Raw genomic sequence first — 22720 nt, 5'->3', positions numbered from 1 at the left:
ATGGGATACCACAAAAAAGTATATGTAAGGGAAATTCGGTTCAATTGGAAAAGTTATCTTTGACACAATTGTTCATGCAAAAACGCACTTTCTAGTGGATTTCAACTTGTTTTTGTTTCACGTTCTGCTGGTTTTAGCCATTATACTTTCCAAACAAATTGGTTGGAATGTAATTATCTTCTGGAAATCTTAAGCAGGAACAGTGATCCCTGCATCTGATGATCAAACTTTTAGATGGTTCTCTGTGCAATAAAAAGCAGTTTTTCTCTATTTCCATGTGCCTCGGTACTTCATTTCCCTTTTCTCATTCTCTGTTCAAGCGGACATAGCCCAAGCATTTTTATCTTCTCATAATTAACACAACTCAGCATCCTTTCTTCTGGCACTGCCTTTCCTTATTTAGTATTCACTCAGATGCTCATCATATGATAAATAGAACCATTATAATGGTCCAAAGAGGAGATTTCATACTGTTGATAAAACTTTCTTATCTGCCCATAGCAAATTGGTTATCAGCATGCAACCCTGGGGAAACACCAATCTTGCCGACTTTCTTATCTCTGTTTTTGTGTCCCAAGGATTTAATATAGCCCCTGGTGTCCTAATTACTTGAAGCATTTATTGTTCTGTCTTGAAGGCTTGGACGAGAATTTGACCCGGCTACAAGCTATTGATTGAGTTAATTTCTCCAAAATGATTTTCAGCCAAGGCAAGTAATGTCTTGTTTTAGTGGCTTTATATCTCAAAAAATGAATCTTGATTTGTAAGGAAAATGGACCATTGTAGTGTAACATATTCTTATCATATACAGATTATAGCAGACCTTCTCTTTGGAAGTAAAGAGAACCTTCATGGGTGATGGTTTTCCGAAGATAGAGTTTTTACCAGACTATTTTGAACCTTCGAGACCAACTGGTTATTGCATTGAGAATGATAACTCCAGTAATTCACAACCAAGGACTGAAAACTCTTTGAGGTACTGCATTTGTTCTGTATAGGCACACTCAAGGTATTGATTGTCAATCTTTTACTGGATTCATATATTTCATTTTTCATGACAAAGGTCCTGGGGTCATTTGTGGAGTCAGAGAAAATTAATTCACGCTACAGCTATGTTAAACTTGTTTGGTAGATCAGGGCTTCCATGGGGATCTGGAAGCAGTGATAAGGTGATTGGCTTAAATAAAAGACTCAAATTCTTCTCAACAATGGGAATAATCCCACTTAAGTAAATAATGGCTGTGATTTACAGGTTGAACTAACTACTGCTGAGGTAGAATCTCTTCGATCAGAGATTGCTGATCTAGAAGAAAGAGAAGCCCATCTGAAAGCTCGGTAAGGGAGAGATTACCTTTGAATTTTTAACTGCAATACAAAATTTGCTTGCCATGTATATCTCCTGTCATTTTTTTCCCAATATAGATTCTTTGGGGGCCGTCGGTTATAGAGGTTATATTATAACATTTCATTTCATTATCCCAAAGGCAATTAAGAATTACAAAGTTATTGGGCTTTCTTGTCTGGTCTATTTACACCAAATTCTAATTTTGTATTGCGTCATTCTGCAGTATCTGCTTCATATTGACAGCCATGTTTTTCTATCCATTCAGGTTGGAAAATCTTGACGAACTTTTGAGGTCTGCTCGTCTGACTGGCTATTTGTTTCTTCGAACTGTAATGACTATCTGCTCTGTTATTATTTCACTCTGTAATGGTGTTTCATTGCACCCTTCTGTACATAAATCGCAACTTCATTATTGGATCCTTATGTTTTGGTTAATAGAGATGGACGGCATTACCTGGAGAACCTCCTATAATTGACTCGGATATTGATGATTGGCTTCCACGTTTTGTTGTTCTTCATGGCGCATGTATCTTTTTCTACTTACTGTCTACAGGTAAATGACATTTGATTATATAGTTGTAATATTTTCCTAGGTTACTGGAATTGTAGGCATTCCATATCTCTATTAAATATTTAAGTTTGAGCCTTGATGATCAGGTTCATCTATGGTGTTATTCAGTGGTATTGCTGCAAAAAAGAATCTATCATCTATCGACTATATTATTGCATTTGTTTTGAAATCCTGTGCACTGCAAACTTGGGCTACCATCATAAAAGCATTATCTATTTCCTTTCTGAAACGGTGCTACCCCATTACTCTTTTTTGCCTGTTTGAATGTAGTGCTGGGAAAACTTGGCTCCTATTTGCTTGAGATTTAGATGTAGGAATGATGCACACAGCATTAATATTGTACTTATGATGCTATGGCTTCCCTTCTGGATACATGGTGTTCTTCTCATTGGGCTGGATTATCCATTCATGGGGACACAAATACAAAACAGTCTTGCTAAAAGTTGAATTAATTGGCTGGTGTGATGAGGAACCCTCCTTCCATTGTATTCTTTTGGATGATTAAAAACATCCAAGAAAAAGGGTCCTGAAAAGTCCATTCGTTGAAATGGCCTATGGAACCATGTATCTCAGTGGAAAAAAATTCTTGCTTAAATTTCTTTCTTTCCTTTTAGAATACCAGAATATTCTTCTATACTCTGGACATGACCTTGAAATTACCAATGGAAGAAAATCAATGGACCAGTCCACTCTATAACTGATTTGAGGTTCAGACTCATTCACGTGTTTACTGAATTTGCTGTTGTTTAGATGCTCATACTACACTCTTTATACCCAATCATTCTCTAATTAAAAATTGGATATCTCAAACTATGTTTACAAATTAAATGTCTGAAACTATGTACAACTTGCTTGTTGCTTGTATGTAGATCTGAGTCCTCAAGACTCAACCCTACTATCTGATATCGTGGAAGTTGGCCCACTGTCAAGTTTCATCCAAGAAGATGAGCAGACACGATATTCGTTTTATATCTTAACTTGTCATGGACTAAGATACGAGTGCTCAAGTCTTTCTGAAATACAGGTAAATCCAGTGATCTTTGCTTGGTGCACAGTGCGTGTGTGTGGGTGCAACTTCTTGTCGCCGAAGTGGTGAACTAAGAAGTTGTGGCATTCTTTAAAAAAGTGTTATTTTAAAAGGGGAAAAAATTAAGGTTACAACTTCTTAGTCCGCTACTTTGGTTACAATAAGATTTTCCATATATATATGACCAGTCTTAAGTAAGGCTACCTTTTATATCCATCAGATTGGGAAATGTTTGTTAATGGGCTCACTTGGACAGTTGGACTCCCCATATTTTCCTATCCATTGATTGTCAAAGGCATCTCACAGTAGACTGGTTTCTGAGAATCACTATCTTAATGTAATTTTTGTCTCTTTAATTTACTAATGAACTATTATGTTTATTTTCTTATCTGTGCTTGTATTTTGAAAACTCTAGGTTTTTTTCCTTATGTGGAAAATGAATTTTGCATCATAGATAGAGCATAGTACATGTCAACCACCACAGAAAAGGGAGGATGGTCATTTGTGATTTATAATCGGGACTCCCAAAACTTCAGTTTTTTCTATGGCAATAATTTCAAACAGATAGCACAGTTCTACAAAACAATCCATTAGGCATGTACTAATTGGCCGTCTGGATTGGATTTGTGAATTTGGATCTAGCAATGGCACAGGATGTAGCAGAGCATCCATATGACTGCAAGTCGGTGTGGCAGTCCAAAGCAAACCTGCCCTCAACCAAAGCCTTCTCTGCTCTTCCCAACCCTCCTTTGTTTTTCTTTTGTTCTCTCTCTCTCTCTCTCTCTCTTTTTTTGGGGTGGGGGTGGGGGGTTGTTCTGGTGCTTGAGTTACCAGTCACATAACACTTTTAATCTGACCAGGTATGACCCAAATTGACTGTGCTTAGTAGCATTTGCCGATGAGGAACATGACTTGACATTACCTAGTCATACTAGAGGATTCAATCGTCTGATTATGCTGTCTTTTTATGTTAGTGACCCATTATTGTTTTCACATTTATCTTGTGGGTTTTCCAGGTCAATTCTTGGTTGAAGGCATTACGCACCGACTGTAAACTGGGAATGGACGATACAGAAGCTGTCAATGACTCTAGCAAGTCATAGCATGTATTCATATTCTGGCAGTTGTAAATAGAAAATATTAAAGAAGTCCTTGCATTAGTGTAGTTGGAGCTCAAATGTGATTTCGCAGTATTCATTCATTAACATTTCTGTACAGATTTTAATGTAAATAGTTGGTCGAATAATCCACAATTAAGTGTTTCATTATTATAACTACTGCATTGAGGGTTATCTTTCTTAATTATATCATATGTCTAACGAGTCTAACCTCCTCAACCATCCATATTCTGATATGACCATTTCCTTGCCACCTTCTCTATCTCTTATCATCATCTTCTTCTTGAGGGAGAAGTCCGTTTACATTATTCAATGTTCTGTGATGAAGTTCTTTGCTCCTCGTCTTTGCCACTAACACTTTAAAAAATCAAGGCAATACTGATTTGGAGTTTTCCATCTTAAATGACACTTTTAATAAAATCTAGTTTGACAGAGAAAAATTAGGATGTTATCTCTTGTTTTTATTTTATTGGAAAAAGGAACGCCACCCGGTCGAGGTAGCGTGTACCTGTGCCCAAACACAGCCGGGCGCAAAATGACTGCCCCACCCCATGGATAGGCAGGGGTGTGCTGGTTTGGTATGCATTCTTTCTAATCAATGTGTTTGATTTTGTTTATGCAACCGTTAGCCTTCAGTTGGAGTAAAGATTAGTAATTCTTAAGTAATACTTCTCTCTAATTATTTCTCCACTTTCTGCACAATATGTTTGAAAGAAAATCAAATTAAAATGTTCAAAAGATATGACCACTTCAATACCAATAAATATATATATATATACACACACACACACAGGGGCATGGAACCAGATCATGACCTGTTATCTGCAAATATTTAAGTTTAGAGATCTTGAACTAAAGAATCGTTTGTTGAAAGAAATTGAACACTGACAGAAATATTTCATTAAACTTCGGATCCAAATTATTTTCTTCACTAACTGGAATCCCCAGCAAATCTAGCTCTCATAGTCCAAACCCCTCGTGGTTTGCTCGGCTGGTTTAGGACAACGTGCTTCAGTCATGGGGTCTCAGGTTCGAGTCCCCACAAGTGAAGTACTACACGAGGTAGCCGAACGACTTGGCTCATCACCAATCGAACATCCTTGGCTAAAAACAGCCGAACGACTTGGTTTATTGCTAATCGAACATCCTTAAACCAAAATAGCCTTCAACACATCAAACAACATATGCATGCATGCAAGTGCTATTCATCACATCAAGCGAAAGCGTCATGATTAAAACGAAACATATATCCTCTGAGTTCTCCCACTCAACAAGCATATCAATCAAATAAAGAAAAACCCCCACTCAACAAACAGATCAAACAAAGTATATAAGAACTCCCACTGATCAAGAGAATCGAACAAACCACATCAGCCAAGTTTAAAAGTAAAGATTCAAACCATAAATTCTACATAAAGTAATCAAAACTATCAAACTACTCAAATTGATTACTTCTTTGTTCTCAGTCAATTCATCACTCTCAATGTTCTTATTTTCCTTCTTTAATACGTTCTTTGTGATTTTTATTCGCTCATTCATTCCTTTTATTATTCCTTATTTTATATCAGTGTTTAGCCTGATCATTCCATACTATTGGTATACTTTCAATCCATACCACCAAAGTGGCTTCCGTCAAATGGCTCAAGGTTTATTTTACCCCATAGGTTTACAAATTGATTTTTAACATAATCTTTCATCATTTCAATTCTTATTGATGGATCATTCGTTCATGGCTCATTATCCAAGTTAGTTAACAATCAATTACCATAATTTTCCATCAACATATAGAAACACAACATCATATTATCAACGATTTTCATATCGTACAACATAATCAACATGTTCTGCCAGTTCATGCATTCATCAACTACAGAACATTGGGCTGTAGTTAAATGGATCTTGCGTTATATCAAGGACACAATAGAACTTGGCATTTATCTTCGTCCCTCTTCATCATTGCAACTCAATGCTTACACAGATGCTGATTGGGCATGCTGCCCTGATGACCGCAGGTCAACCAATGGATACTGTATATATTTGTGTGACAATTTAATTTCTTGGAGCTCCAAGAAATAGCACATAGTTGCTCGCTCCTCCACAGAGTCCGAATACAAAGGGGTAGCAAATGCTTCAACTGAACTACTACGGGTACGACAATTATTGGCGGACCTAGGTATTTTCCCATCAGTTCCAATGCTGTACCGTGACAACATTGGCGGAACATATCTAGCAGTGAATCCTCTTTTCCATGCACGTACCAAGCACATTGAGATCGACTACCATTTAGTTCGGGAACAGGTAGCGGCAAAACGTCTTCAAGTTCGATTCGTTCCAAGTCAAGATCAAATTGCAAACGTAATAAAAAAAGGACTTCCAGGCCCAAGGTATCGTGCTCTGAGAACCAAGCTCACCATTATGGATCGGCCATTTCGCTTGCGGGGGAATATTACAGATAAGGTAGAAGATTCAAATTCAAGATAAGGTAGAGAGTTCAAAAATCGTAGTTTATCCTATGTTGGGGCAACTTCCAAATCAACTCTAATACTGGTTTTTTTTTTAATTTGAAATTAGCCTTTTTACGTTAACAGCCGTTGGATTTTACTCCTCCACATGGCAACTCTTTTCTTGATGAAGGAAAACACAGAGTATCAATTTCCAACCATACAGCTAATCTTACCCAGCGCAGCATGAAAAATGCAATAAACAGGTAGCTCCAACCATCTAATAAATTGATGATGTCTGTCAAAAACCCAGTAAAGTCTATGAAGTTCATAACCAGTGGTTAGTTCCTTTTTGAGGCGTGACTCCAGCTACAAATACAAGGCAATAATTAATTCATTTGAAGATAGAATTATATAAGTATAGTTTCAACAATGGATCATCATAAGTTACTAAAATGAAGATGTCCTTTTTGAATTTCAGAATTACAGAGAGAAGGCACTCCTATTTAGAAGAGCCAAATAAGAACATAAACAAAACCCTGACAGATAGATCCATAAAGGAAATGATTTTAATGGAGCTGCATTAGTTGATGTACCCCCATCGAATGGGATCATAATGTATTCTGTTGCACTCTATAAACACGCATGGTCTACAATTTTCATATGTTAACCACTTGAAAGTCATTAATCATCTGAAAGCACTTATAAGTCAGATGATGTAAATAAAAGTTAATTTCCCTAATATGTTTTCACTACATTCATTGCTCAGTGCACTGATTGTTGCAAACAAAAGTGAATTTCAAAAGCCAAAGGGCAAGGATGAAGAAAATGAAAAAACGCAAAAGACAAGGATTGAAGAATCTCTCAAAACAAAATTAATCATATTAGCCATATGTCAATGAACTTTGTACCATATTTCAAGCAATTTCCAAAAGAAAAGGTACAAGAATCTTTAATAAAAATATTTTAAAAAAAAAACACCACAACTGAAATGCTGCCCATGATGCTTAAAGACCTCCACATGTAGCTGCCCTCAAGTCCTACAAAATAATGTTGTGAAGTCTCATTTCTCTAGCTGATATTGCTGCCCTCAAGTTCTACAAAATAATGTTATATAAATATTCAAAAATTATTACAATGAACACTACCTCGTAACATGACTGTTAAACAACAAATAGAGAATAAATGAAAGCATGGCAAAATAAACCGTTTTGTGTTCTCCAGATTGACCTCTTCGGATGCTAAAACCAATTCTTTGAAATCATAAGTTTGTTTGACAGATTCAAACTCCTTGCCCATTGTTGGAATCTTAAATCTTGATCTTCTTCTGAGATAAGTGCATCATTCATATCATCCATCCTTTCTGTTTCGTTTTTGATTTGTTCAATACTTTATTCAATGTTTGTTTCCTCTTCATTACTCATTTTTGAGCTACTTTCACTTCTATTTTTCATACCAAAATCTAGCTAGTACTTTGTCAATGATGGAAAGTACTAATACATATGAGATGATGAATTTAAATAACAGAAGAGGTACTAACAATTTAATCTTGACACGGTTGAATAGTTAATCTTCACCAGTGAAAACCAGTGCGCTGCAATTACTCATAGAGACATCTACCGTATACCCAATGGAATAATATTTCTGAGTAATAGGCCCTAAATACAGAATATTCAACAGAGAAACTCCTAATCACTCAATGCAGCAACAACCAACCAAAAAGAAAAAAGGACTACGTTTTGCAACTTAAGAAACTTGGAACTTGTAATAGATGATGAAAAGAAAAGGGGACAGAGAGAGAGATGGCAGCCAACAGAGGAACTCACCACCTTGGCCTGCTTGGTTCGTTGAAGAACATCCATTTCTGTGTGCCGTGAAGAGGAGGAAAACCTCACCGAGCTCTTTGGCATCTCGCTCATTTTGGTTGGCGGAGAGCCGCCGAGAGAGGGAATGAAACTCCAAAATAAGGAAACCCCAAAGGTAAAAAAACGAAAAGTCAAATGAAAAACCGCTTTCCTCTTGTTTTCATCTGATTGAAAACCGAATTAATGAAGGACATAGAGAGGATTTAAATCTTCTGCGACTTCCGATTTGTAGACACGGTGGAGCAATGAGCAGAGACATGTAGGTGAGAGGGGAAGAGACACCAGAGGTTTCCTGTGCCAAGTAGGGCAGTTGCAGCGGCGAGACACAAGAGGTTTCTCCTCTGAGTATGGAAGTTGCAACGGCGACTTCATCTTCTCCAACTTTCGATTTGCAGAGATACAGAGGAGGAGAGAGAGAGGATTTGAGTGTGGGAAAGAAGTTAGAAAAGTTTGACAGAGAACCGTCTTCGACACGTTAGCGGGAAGAACTAAAAAAAAATTCGAGAAAGAGGGCGAACGGTTCTTATCTATTCTGTTTAGTGCTGTTTGCAATTGGACAGATGTCAAATAAAGAGGCATGTGGGGTGCAATATTCTCTGTCCATATGGTAGCTGATCCGGACTCCCTGAACCTATCTTACACCAGCCTTATTTCTCCGTCCAAACCCAGCCGAACTTTATCCACAGGCCTTATCTTCTCCTCATCATTAGGGAAGCTCGATCTTAATCCCTTGCCAAAACTCCTTCTCTAAACCCTAGATCTCATCAACCCTTTCTTACCTCAAAACCCTAATTACAGTTCCATCACTTCAAGCCATCAGAATTCACCCTAAACACAGCCGAACTACTCTACTACTGTCCCTAACCCTCAGCCAGAAGCCCTAGTCCAAATTCCCACTTCAAACCTTATATCCATCATCTTCTTCTTCCCCAAAACCCGAAATCTAAAACCCTAATTTTTTGAATACACAACTCAAATGATTATTGTAATATCAATATAGTTAAAATTTCTTCATTTTGTTTGCTGTTAAAAAAAGTTCTCACTCTTGGTTGATTAGAAGAGTATAGGTATCTTCTGTTAAAGATTGCGGCATTGGGGGGTGTCCCTATTGTGGTATACCTTTAGTTTCCTTCCTAATTAATCTATTTCTTTATTTCCTAAGTTAGGATTACGTTTCAGTTATTTTATTTATGTAACATAAACCTAGGATAGTATAGAATAGATTTTGTAGTCCAGTATGATTTGTAAATTAGGATCAATAAGGTATAATTACAAAAAATTGGAAAGGGTTTAATAAGATTATAAGAGAGCAAACAGAAAATGGCCCAAGAGTAACCATAGTAATGATAAAACCAAGTAAATAAAGAATAAAACCTCCCTACCAAAAGAACAACCTTGCATTTCCAACGTATTAAATTCTTCTATCAACCCAATTGCTTTGTGCGGTGCACTATTTTCTGAATGGTTGGTACAGTACTGATAGCCTTGAGAGGTCTTTAATTATAACAGAGAACTTAGATTTTAAACTGATAAGGATTGCGGTGGCAGAAACTCCTTGTGAAAGAGCTGAATTCGTTGATAGGTGCTTAGATGAACTGGAAGAGCTGATTCCAGAACTTGCACCGCTTCCACTCTTACTCCACTTTTGAGACCAGTAAGTAGTTTTTTTTTTTTTTAATTCCTTTTACACATTAGGAAGGGATTCGTCCAATGCCCTTTTTTTTTTTATTTTGTTTGGGAGACTTTTTTTCGGATAATTATATGTACGGTCATCCATTTTTCTGGGATTTTCATAAGAGGGGAGTATTCTGGATAAAGGCATACAAGCGGTTTACCCAAGGTGAAAATAATAACTTATGTGATCGGTTGAATGATGCTTTGACCCCATTATTTGAATATCAGAAGAATGGTAGGCCACTGGCAACCGTGACAAGTCTCCTAAACAAAATAAAAAAAAAAGGCATTGGACGAATTCCTTCCTAATGTGTAAAAGTAATTTAAAATAATAAAAAAAATTTACTTACTGGTCTCGGAAGTGGAGGAAGAGTGGAAGCAGTGCAAGTTCTAGAATCAGCTCTTTCTGAGAGGAAGAGTGGAAGCATTGCAAGTTTTAGAATCAGCTCTTCCAGTTCATCTAAGCACCTATCAACGAAGTCAGCTCTTTCACAAGGAGTTTCTGCCACCGCCATGCTTATCAGTTTAAAATCTAGGTTCTCATTTACAATTGAAGACCTCTCAAGACTGTCAATATTGTATCAAATACCAACCATTCAGAAAATTAATGTAACAGATTACATCCCTTATAAGTCAGCGCGCATTGCTCCTCCCGAGTCGAGATCTGGACAGGACATTTTTGATATATTACACCCCCAACATGGGTTGTATGGATCCTTGATGGTGAAGCCACCTTTATGTTCCGTGACAAAGTTGATGTAGGATCTGAGATTGTTGACGCAGTCAAATACGATATCTACCTCATATGGTGCTAGCAAATAGGCAATTGTTATAGGATGTAGCCCATTGCAGGAAAGCAAGAACTCATTATATTTATAAATGGATTGTCAACCACAACCTCTGTCGAACATATGGAACGAGAAATGAAATCAAATGCGGTTCATATCCGGATGCCCATGAACTCATTATCCAATAAGAGTCTCATAAACAAAATTTAATAAAAAGGCATTGGACGAATTCCTTCCTAATGTGTAAAAAGAATTTAAAATAATAAAAAAAAATCGCCCATGAACTCATTATCCAAGAAAAGTCTCATAAACAAAATTAAAAAAAAAGGCATTGGACGAATTCCTTCCTAATTTGTAAAAATAATTTAAAATAATAGAAAAAATTTACTTAACAGTTATTGGTTGTTTGTCATTGCCCAACCAAAGCCAATAAAATGCATGCCATGCGCAGCATGGCGTCTGTGGCCACAAAGGTTTTTAAACTCGAAATCAGGGGTCGAATTGCCCGGGATCAATCCTAGAATCGGTCACTCAGATGTGAAAACCCAGTTGTTATCCAATCCAAAAAATCCTAGAATTGACCGCTCCAGAATGTTTGGAATCGTGGATCCAATTTGACCAATTCAGCCGATCCGATTCCTATTGTTGAAAGCGTCGGTAACCCAATTGCTTGAACGAAGAAGGAAGTCACTCCTCAACGAGGCTTGCGGCGCTTTCAGTGATCCCTCAAGATCTGCGCTGGAAACAGTAGCGGAAGCAAGGGCTGTAAACTAGTGAGTCAACACGATCCGGTGACTCTGGTTGGTTTTTCACTTTCTCCCAACCAAAAACCCTAACCCTAACCCTAACCCTAACCCTAACCCTAGTAACGAGTGAAAACTGAGAAGTATGAAGCATTCGTTTTTTTATTCTAATATGCCACGCAATGGAAACCACAGAAACGGGGAACCTTACATTTTAGTATTAAACTCCTTACCCAGCAGGGTATGCAGTCCCGCACGCCCTTTCACTGACGGACGCATCTCTTTATTTCTCGAGAACCAGTTCTTGGGAGGAGTTGTCTTCTTTACTGTATCACACAGGGTTCACAGCTTCAACGATTGAAGAATGAGCTCTCAGATCTACAAATCTTCTGCCTCTAAGGTTCTGAGGGCATTCATTTCTGCCTCGAAGAGCTCTCCTGTTTTAGCTGGTGAGATTTTTTGTTCTATTCTCGGCAAATTTGGCTGGAACTTGTTAGTGTACTTGATTATCTCTACTCGATTCTTCCACTGAAGATTGTTTCATTTTCCGCTTTAAATTAAGATATTCTTTATTGGGGATCTTGATATCCTTCTGATTTTTGTGTTTTTTTTGGCCTGTGAGATCCTCGATTTTGAAATCTACCCACAGGTTTTCTTTTCCCGACACTTTTTTTTTTTCTTCTTTCATTCGATTTTCTTTAGCAACTGTCATAGCTTATTATGTCTTGCTCTTGTTATATAATTTCGACATTCCTGTTTAAGTTCTTATATTTCCTTTCTCCAAAAGGATCGGAGGGAAATCTAACGCATGGATTTAGTGCCCGCATCCAGCACTCTTCCTCCCCTTTCCTTTTTTTTTTTTTATTATATATTTCCAGTTCCTTAACAGTTATTGGTTGTTTCATTGCTGGGATTTCATTGATATTATGTATCGTAATGAATTGTCATTGTTGACTTCTGATCCCAACCCCTCTCCCTTGTCTTCCCAACCTCCAATGGAAGTCATGTTATTCAGAAACATGACAATAAAATATCCAAAGCGATCTGTCAAGTTTGGTAAGAATTGGATCCCAGAAAGCAGGGATAAGAGAGAAATATGAGTAATCACAAAGTCAAGGTGCTGAATAGTTGGATCATGTACCTAATCCAGCTAGACTCTTTTTAATGGATCTGGTTTTTCAGGTCCTAATTTATTTGATTTCCTTTCGAAATTAATGAAAGATACCAAACATTTTTTGTCTACGAGTTCTGTGAATGAGTTGAAGTGTTTAAATCCTCCTTTTATTTTAGTTTATCTTATTGTTTTCAAAAATCCTAATGGAGTCTTCTCCTGTCTAGAGGGACGAGCTGTAGCAGCAGCAACAGCAACATTATTCAGAGGAAAGTTGCCTTTTGCTTCATTTTATGGGAGAGAAAATTCTCACAATGCATCTAGAGGATGGGTTTCAGGAGCCCTAGCCCTTCCTGCAGCAGGTTTAGTACAAAATTTCCCTGGAAATTTTAGCCTGTGTTCAACATGCATGAGCAACTGTGGAGAATGATACAATTTGTTCAGCATTGCATTGTTTCTTCTGTTTTTTTATTTTAATAGAAACGGGCTTGTACTTGGTAGTATATTGGAAAGAATTGTTTTAGTTTTGTCTTGTTTTTCACTTTCCTATAGATTATTTGTATTATGCATTCTTCTTTTGTGTTCTGTGATTATACTCTATATTTTGGATTTTAAGAGTCAGTGTCTTTGTTTCTATTTTATCTTCTGTAACCTTTTCAGAGCAAGAAAGGATGTGATGTCTTATAGTAAAAGGTATGAGTAGGCACAATATGATGGTAGTGACTTGATGAAGTTGCGAAGAAAGGAAGAGGGCCCTAGCCTCTGCTAAAGTCATAGCATGGGGTGTTCGCAACCTCTTCTACAACAATTATTTGATGCATTGTAACGGGTCGGAAAGAAAAGGCGTGGGCTACATTCTAGTATTGAATGCTAACCTAGACTTCTCCCGATATTATATTGCTATCTTGAATGCTGCCATCGTGCTGCCTGCACTGATCAAAACCTTCAAACTGATCCTTTCATGGCATTGTATTTGTTGATTTCAGTCCCTCTCCCCCCTCGGTCTCTCCTTCACCTCTCTCTGTCTGGCATACACACACAGACACTTGCATGGCTTCCGAATATAGACCATAAAACTAAAAGTGGAAGAAAAATAATGAAAAAGGTATGTCCTTGGGTTATAAGGTGTCTGGGAGTCATCTTGTAAGGTCAAACAACAAAATGTGAGGGTTTGTTTTATAAACAATACTAAATATGTCCTTGTGGATTTTGTAAGGTGAAATATAGTGGCTGATCCAAGTTTTGTGTTCATTTCAATGTGAGTTATGATTTTCACTTTTTTTTTTTGGTTCTTCACCTAGTTTATATGCTCCAGGAGCAGGAACATATAAATTAGTTTATATACTTCAGCTAGTTCTGATTTTAACTTTTGGTAAATACCCTTAATGTCATGCCCCTATAGTAACCATATTGCCATGGGATTTTACTTACATGATGTCATTTGGAAATTTCTTATTTGGTTAAATATATACTTTTTTAGCAAATTTATGGGGATCCATGTTATGTGTTTCTATGTGAGTTCTGATTTTCACTTTTTAAAATTCTTCTCCTAGTTTATATGCTCCAGGAGCAGGAAGCACATGCTGCCGAGGTACTTAATTTGTCCTGCTTCTTTCTTTTAAATTATGTAAACTGTTATTTTGCAATTTGTTCCTTGTCTTAATGTCAGTAATATTGCTATTTTTCTTCTCTTCTTTTTCCTTTTTCTTGATTCAGATGGAACGTACTTTTATTGCCATTAAACCTGACGGAGTGCAGCGGGGACTGGTAGGCTAGCTTTCACTTTCAAACTTGTTATTGTAATGCCTGGCCTTGTCTGCTTATCATTGACCACTTGTTCTAAATTTGGGAGTGGCTCATGATGTGGTTTAGTCTTGCATTATCATTGTGGCAAAATCTATGATGTAAAAGGAGTAAATTCAATCTGAATATACAAACTTGAAATATCTAATTCTGTACCTGTTAAGATTCTGATTTCTGAATTTTGATAATGTCATTAGCTTTTAAGAAATTGTGACGGTAAGATACAAAATATATTTTTAAATAAAAACAAAAAATTAATAAATATGGAGTATGGTAAACAGAAAATATAATAACTGCATAGCTACATATAAATGTAAATTAGCATCACAGTGGATGTTGGAAAAAATGATGATATCTAAGATATTCACTGTCTAGTTTTCGTACTTGCTAATTCCATAGAAAATGGGAGTGCCTCTTAACCCCTTTCAAACTATTTAGTGACTGGATTTGTCAAGGAGCAAAAGTACCCAAAGATTTGTTGTTTGTGTTAGTAATTCCCTGAAAATCATCAACTTCTTATCCCTTATAATTTTGGGTGATTATAGCATGGTAGTGAAAATCAAAGTACACCAAAGTCACACTCTATAGGTATTCTAAAGGGTGTTTTGTTGATTTTATGGCTTCAACACCCAAGATGCTGTAACAGGGGCAATAAGAGGATTATGTTTTGATGGATATGACAGATATACTAAGAGTGAAAAAAAAGTACACCAAAATCACACTATATGGTATTTTTATGGATGTTTTAGTGATTTTATACCTTCAACACCCAAGATGCTTTAACAGGGGCAATAAGAGATAGGATTATGTCTTAATGGATATGACAGATAATCAGATATACCAAGTAAAGAATGTTTTTAGCTCATCTACATGTGTCATGGTTAGTTATTGAATATTTTCTTATTCCTTCAAGCATTTTATTTATGCCATGTCTCTGTTTCTTTAGATTTTGTGATATCAAACCAATTTGGAGATTCTTAATGAGCATTTTTCTGTAGACACAACAATCTGAAGTGATCTTTGTTATATTTATTTATTACTCAAGTATAAAGTGGTTGTGTACAGTATAGTCTTTATAGTGGGGATCAATACCTTGTTATATGCTTCTTTTTCCTTCCCGGGAAAAAATCATTGAGAAAATCTGAGTCACATTCTTTTGTTTTTCCCCAGATAGCAGAAATTTTATCACGCTTTGAGCGGAAAGGGTTTAAGCTTGTGGCTGTTAAGTTGGTGGTCCCTTCCAAGGAATTTGCTCAGAAGCATTACCATGACCTTAAAGAAAGACCTTTCTTTAATGGCCTGTGTGACTTTCTCAGCTCGGGGCCTGTCCTTGCCATGGTCAGAAGATCATTAACTCACTTGTCCTTGTTCTACAGTGTTTGAGCAAAGCAAAACTCCACAATCTATTCTTTTTCAGGTTTGGGAAGGAGAGGGAGTCATTAAATATGGTCGTAAACTTATTGGAGCTACAGATCCTCAAAAATCCGAGCCAGGGACCATCAGAGGTGATCTTGCAGTTGTAGTTGGAAGGTATCTTTCCGAACTAGAATTATTTGTTTCCTTTTCTCACTTTTTACTTGTTAAACTGTTCAAATCTTTAAAACATAATTTTTCTATTTCTACTGCCATTGAAATTCATTGTATTCGCACTTTGTTAGATTTATTGCCCTCAGTCATTGCAACTTACATCTTGGAGCCCTATCTTTATCTAACCTTGCATTACCACCTTTCCAATGGGTTTTTTGTTGAGCTTCATTATGGAAATTCTGTTATAAGTCTTTTCTGGCATGAATGATTAGCCTTTTTGATTGCCTGGGACACCTGGAGTTTCCTTCAAGTTATACAGTGGATCTACAAGACATACTTCTGCATATTGTGCATTTTGCTTGCTTTGTCTGGCCCCTACTTTGTGTGCAAAACCTAATTTTGCTTTTGCATGCAGAAACATAATCCACGGGAGTGATGGCCCTGAAACTGCCAAGGATGAAATCAATCTTTGGTTCAAGCCAGAGGAGTTGGTTAGTTACACAAGCAACGAAGAGAAGTGGGTCTATGGAAATAACTAGGTTATTGATGAACCTTGTTTCTTGTTCCTTCCCCTCCGCCCTCCCTTGCTGTTGCTACTAACTTGTTGGTTAAAGCTGGTATTGCATCCTCTGGCAGCTGGTCCTCAGGATGAGATAGGTCAGAGCATGGCATAAGTGCATGACTCAATAAAATTGATTGTGTAGAGGTGAGAGACTCTGCGGCTCCTTTTGTAATAAATTAGAATATGGAATTTTGGCAATAATTTGTCATAATTATTTGGTCAGTTTGAGAGTTCGATAAATGGAAGGATGACAGGGGGAGTTCTGAAAATCCTTCAATCTCCGAGAGGGAGAGGTGTTTGTGACTTGGGGAGTTGTGGTTTCTACACTTGGAAACAAAGGGAAGAGGGAGGAGAAAGGATTTAGGAAGTTGGTGTTTTTACAGTTGAGAACAAGGGAAGAGAGAGGAGAAAAGACTTGGGGGGAGTCGTGTGTTTCTACACCTGAGAATAAGGGAAGAGAGGATAAAGGCTTGGGGTTGTCAACTTATCTTCTTTTCTCTGTTCATTTGGTGAGGAAAGACTTTGAAAAAGGATCAATGCAGTCTTTCCCATTTAGTTGGAACAAGGTTGAATGATCGTAATCACTTGGGTTGGGTTTGGGTGATTAAATAGGTGGTCCGACTATACCAATACTGGTTTTGACAATCACTTGGGTTGGGTTTGGGTAAAATTAATGATCCTTAATTCTGGGGAATGGTGTCTCATGTTGGCAATATGGACCGGTTTTGCACAACTGCTGGGCTGTTCCTTACCGTATCTTAAAAATCAATTTTACGTGGCGCCTATGAGAAGGTAGTAGGAATGAGATGTGTTTGGTCAACCACAAGGATGTGAATCCTTGATTCAGTCTGGCCGTTTCTCATTCACCCTCCCCCCCTTTTCCCCCCTTCATTGAATCAATTGTATTGCCAATGCATCACAAACAGTGCTGCAAATGGGGTACAATCAAGGACTTTAAACTCGGAATCATTGATCAAGTGAAAATTCATTTGAATTGAACCCTACAATTTGTTGCTCTGGAATGGTCGGAATTAGGATTTATGTCGGCTGATTCAACCACCATTCGAACAAGTACTGTTAAGAGTGAGTTGTTACCACGCTGTCTCCTAGGTGATAAGTCTATTATTATGTTCAAGTGACATCCAAAAGCAAAGTAGTGCAATTGTGATTTGACCACTACATTACACCTTTGCTAGAAGAAATCCTTTCCTATGCAACATTTATATGGTCTCTATAGTATGAAGATCACTTTCTGTAGGCAGAGCGTTCTTTGTGGGGAGTGTGCTGGGCCAATGAGCAGAGGTGGAATTTCTGCCTTTCATAAAGGGGGTGTGGTGGTCATTGTTTCTCACCACTGTGTCTCGGTATTGGTGGTACACTCCTCCCACATAGGCTAATGTTCTGTTGTGCCAGGGGTGCAGGCTGTGCCTAGTCACATAGGGGTGGTCAAAATGACCACCTTGCCGCCTTGAATGGCAGGCCCACCACCCATGTTCTAGGCACAAGCTGCGCTGTGGCACAGAAAACATCTGCCCTATTTTTATTTGTGTTCTTACGTCTGATCTTGAAATCATTTCATGACCTTAGTTTTCTTGGCAAATAATTTGATTAGGATTCACATTTTGTAGATAAACGGGGAATATGAGGTCTACATGGACACCAATTTTGGCTGCCAAAGGGAGCAGGCTCTTTTGCCAACCCTAACGATAGGGTGGGGGGAGGTATTGATGAGATAACGTGGAAGTTAAAAATTTTGACCAGTTTCACTTTTAATTTATGTGATTAAGATTTATTTCATCAATTGGTGAAGAGACTCTGGGTTTGTCATAAATTCCAACTCTTAATCGGAATGAGGCCGAAAATGTCTTTGTTCAGTTCAATCAAATTATCATGTACGATGTTTGAAGAAGAGATTCTAAGTCCTAACTAATTATTAGTATTGGCACCAACGGGGAAACTTCATCTTCTTGGCTCAATAATAATTAACAGTGGCTTGGTCCAGCCTCTAAAATTTGGGCCAAGTAGAGCCCAAATAAGGGCTAGCCGCACTCAACACAGGTCATAGGTATGCAAGCAGATGGATCCTTTTTTTTTTTTTTTTTTGGTTTTTTGGGTAGAACAAGCAGATGGATCTTGATTTTTAAGAATAGGTATATGACCGATCTGGGCTGACACCAAATATCGAAACCTAGCTGATACCTGATCCATGATATTTTTGTAATCATTACCGCATGTGACAATATTATTAATTCCAAATCATTCCAAATATAGTGATATTGGCACATGAGCTAATGATTACAAAAATTTGAAAATTTCACTTCTTTTCTCTTTAATTCCCCTTACAACCAAACAGAGCCTAAGGTATTTACTAAGTATGAGGTTTGAGGTATGTATTAGGGTTTGCAGTCTGAACACTTAACTCTGAAAATGATGCTCCTTATTCACTTGAAGTAGTACTTTGAAGTTTAAACAACAGTCAACAATGCCGGAATTTGAAAATCACTTCAGCACCACCAGATTGTTGATTTCCTTTTCCCACAATAAGGATTAAGGAGCATGGTCTTAGGTATCGATATCGATATTGGTATCAGTATCGATATTGATAGTAGTCTTAATACCAGTTTTGATCTCTACCGACATGAATTGGCCATATTGGGCTGGATTGGACCATTTTGCCCATCAAAATACCGAAACCTTGGGTTTTAGACTATTTTCGTATCAGTGTCAAGTTCTGGCGATATTATATCGACCGATGTGATACTGATACTTGAACCAAGGTAAGGAGGCATTAGATCTAAGGGAAAACAATATTAATTTCCTTTTTTAAATTAATAATTAAATACTAATAAATTATTAATTATTATTTGGTGTTTAGAGATAATATAAGTTGATACCGCCCCACTAAAATCTGATTTGGTGGTAGAAGAAGTATTGAAGGTTGTACTGGAAACCCAACTCAACTCAGTACTAAAATGGCAATTAATGTGAATAGCATCCACTTAACATTAAAATCCCCATTATCAATTTATATAAATAATTTCTGATTTTGCAAATTAACATGTGCTATTACGCATGGTAGCACTATCTACATTCCATCTATCTATCCATTAATCTGCTAACCACCTTCTCAACGTATTAAAACACTTTCTAAAAACCATCTTTTTATAATTTTTTTATTTTTTTATTTTTTTTCGGGTACAAAGATCTTTTTATAATTATTTCAAACGAAAAGAAGACTTCACATTCGTCTTTTAGAATATTGAAATGCCAAATTTTAATGGATCAGTGCCGCTGACCTGGGAATGCTTCTAATCCCCCTTAAGGCTTTGACCTTTGGAACTTGGAATTTCAAGAATGTCTTTGGTTCCCATTGGAGAGTACGGATTAGTTGGTGATGACTTTTTTTTTTTTTTTTTTTTTTTAAATAAATACTCACCTAAACACTCTTAATGGTAGCTTAGAAGGAGTTGGACTCACGTTCACATACATGAACATACGAGAACGACTCATAATCGTTCGGATGGAATCTACTCCATGTGGGTCTTATAGGATGGATTCCATCTGAACGATTATGAGATGTTCTTGTACGTGACTGTGAACCTGACTCGCCTAGAAAAGTATCTGTAAAAGTAAAAATCATGAGAGTCACGAAAACTGCACATGAAGCCTTCACGTACAGGAAATTAATCCGGTCTTCCCATTGGATGCCTTAGAGAGTTATTATCATCATTACATGAAATCACACATGCCTATTGCAAACCTACTTTCCTACTTCCACATGTGAAGTGAAATCCATTCTTCATTTTCCTCAAATTATCTTCTATAAGATGAACACTTCTCTTAAGGATAAACATTTCTCTTTACTTTAGACAATTATCCAAACTATCAAAACTGTATAAACTCCTAAATGAATTATTTAGTGGCTAGAGAAATACCTATTAGTGACAAGGATAAAAGAGGAGAAATAAAAGGTTGGGAGACCCTTTCCATGCTGTCAGTGTGGGTAGGAATTTACATGCCACACCAATAAGTATCATGAAAAAAATATCATCCATATTTTCAGAATAGATGAGAGAAGATAATAAAATAATTTTGGAAAAAAGAACGCTACCTGGTCACATGACTCTGGCACAAAGACATAGGAGGGTGTAAAAGTATTGCATTCACCAATGAAATCAAAAAAATCGCATCTATATTGATGCCCCAGTATACACTCTCATTGACCCCCACAATTGTGCAAACACTACATAACTAAACATCGATCTTTTGCCCAAAAATATTATGAGAGAAAAACTACGCACTACCATTGTGGCAATCTTTTTCCCTAAAAAGTTTTACTAATGTCATATAAAGGACCTCGGAAATGACTCAGTATCTTACTTGAACACATCCTCACAAGAACCTCTGACACCAAACAAATAAAATAGCAATAAAAAATAACAATAAATTTTTTTTTTTGCAGGTGATTGTACAAAATTTGTGATAGTACTAGCAATCTCAAGAAATATAATACCCATCATCAATTAAATATGTATAATGTTATTTTCGATGTTTATCTCAATTGTATGACCCATTATGCATGGGTCTTCAATAGTCATTGTTGTTCCAGATTCAAGGTATTTGTATCGGATTAGCTGTTTCGATTGATTCGTATTGATATTGATTTTTTTTTTTTTTGGTAAAACATATTGATATTGATGGTGACCAATAAAATAGTTAAAAAATCAAAGGTATTGATATTTTGAGGAGCAAAACAATTTGATTTGACCTGATGTGACCGAATTATATCAGTATCGATTGAGACCAATACGAATAATACTGATACCTATACCTATACCATTACCTAAAACCATGTTGTTATTGAAACAAAAGAAATGACTATTACAACAGATTTTTAGAGCATAATTTCGAACATTGGTTGGTGATGGATTACAAATTTACTTCATAAAAAAAAGAGATGGAAATCCTTTTGATTGTGTGCATGGATCGCCAATACCTTTTCTTATTTAATCTTAACCAATGATATATTTAATAAATTAGAGACCATAAGAAGCTTGTCCAAGATAAAATCTTGGCTGTGACGATCTACACCTGGATGTTTAGGATTGTCTCTAGGGAGCCCAGCGCCCAGGGTGCTGCCAGGGGACATCCAATGGTTGAGTTGTGCTGCACACATCTTGGTGCATGCCTAGGACTATGTGTGGCACAACCCAACGGTTGGTAGCACCCTGGACGTGCTGGGCTCCCTGGGGACAAGCTAAATTCTCTACACCTTGTTTTAATGAGAAAATTTTAAATTTAATAAGAGTGGTAATAATACAAAAAAGTATGTGATTATCAAGTCCTATTAATTTTTTTTGTTGAAAAAGTCCTATTAATTTGCTACCCTATTTGGAAGTTCTATATGGAAGGAAGGACCACAAGTGTAGTAGACTTTGCTATGTCTCCTTGCCACGTTGCATGACAGATATGATAGCTTGGGTAGAGTTTCGTTTCACTCTGGTTAGTTCTTATCAACTCTAGAGAAAATAAGGATTGTCAGTTTGTGACCGTGAGATGTGGACCTTGTCTCTACCGTACCATTACAGCCCATTTCATGAACGATCCGATAAGATCAGAAAGGACAAAAAAAGAAAAAAAAAAACGAAAAGTTACATGTGAACCGCCTAAAAGATGTCGTAAGACATGGGTGCAACTGAGCAAGTAGGTAGGGGTGTCAATTGGTCGGTTCGATCTACTTGGTTTCAGTTGGATCTAATCGGTCCCCATCAATGATCAATGTAAGACCACAAAGTTTATACCTGTTTAGGTAATAGGGCCTCATAGGCCAAGATTTGGCTCCTCTCCCGACTCCCGTCCAATGTAGTAGCAAGTGTCAACACGTGGCCTAGGTGCTGTTCAGACAACACAGATTGATGAAGCACAACTAGGCGTGGTGCACATGCGATAGAGAGAAGGATTGAAATCCTCATTTCCAACTCGATCTGCATCATCCGAATGGTACCTAGGCCATGTGTTGATGCCTATTATATATAGCCGCATTGGACGATCTCTAGCTCAAAGGTGTACTGGAGAGGAACCCAATTCCATGGGCCAGGGCATGGATATGTTTTTATTTGGTAGGGCTAATTAAGTAATTAGGTTA

General features: G+C 37.2%; 1 protein-coding gene across 1 annotated transcript; it reads left to right on the top strand.

Moving 5' to 3' along the window:
• Positions 1 to 836: 836 nt before the first annotated feature.
• Positions 837 to 16805, top strand: LOC122655918. Its single transcript, XM_043850307.1, has 15 exons — positions 837 to 976; positions 1064 to 1169; positions 1253 to 1335; positions 1611 to 1674; positions 1784 to 1898; positions 2786 to 2940; positions 3960 to 4045; positions 9842 to 9949; positions 11936 to 12021; positions 12911 to 13045; positions 14237 to 14274; positions 14400 to 14450; positions 15657 to 15824; positions 15904 to 16016; positions 16429 to 16805. Exons 1-15 carry the CDS (start codon positions 852 to 854, stop codon positions 16550 to 16552), a joined length of 1557 nt encoding a protein of 518 aa, XP_043706242.1. The 5' UTR covers positions 837 to 851; the 3' UTR covers positions 16553 to 16805.
• Positions 16806 to 22720: the final 5915 nt, after the last annotated feature.

The sequence above is a fragment of the Telopea speciosissima genome, chromosome 1 (assembly GCF_018873765.1).
Source record: "Telopea speciosissima isolate NSW1024214 ecotype Mountain lineage chromosome 1, Tspe_v1, whole genome shotgun sequence".
Lineage (NCBI taxonomy): Eukaryota > Viridiplantae > Streptophyta > Magnoliopsida > Proteales > Proteaceae > Telopea > Telopea speciosissima.
Note: the sequence above shows the minus strand (reverse complement) of the source record. Positions and strands in the feature narration are given on the sequence as shown.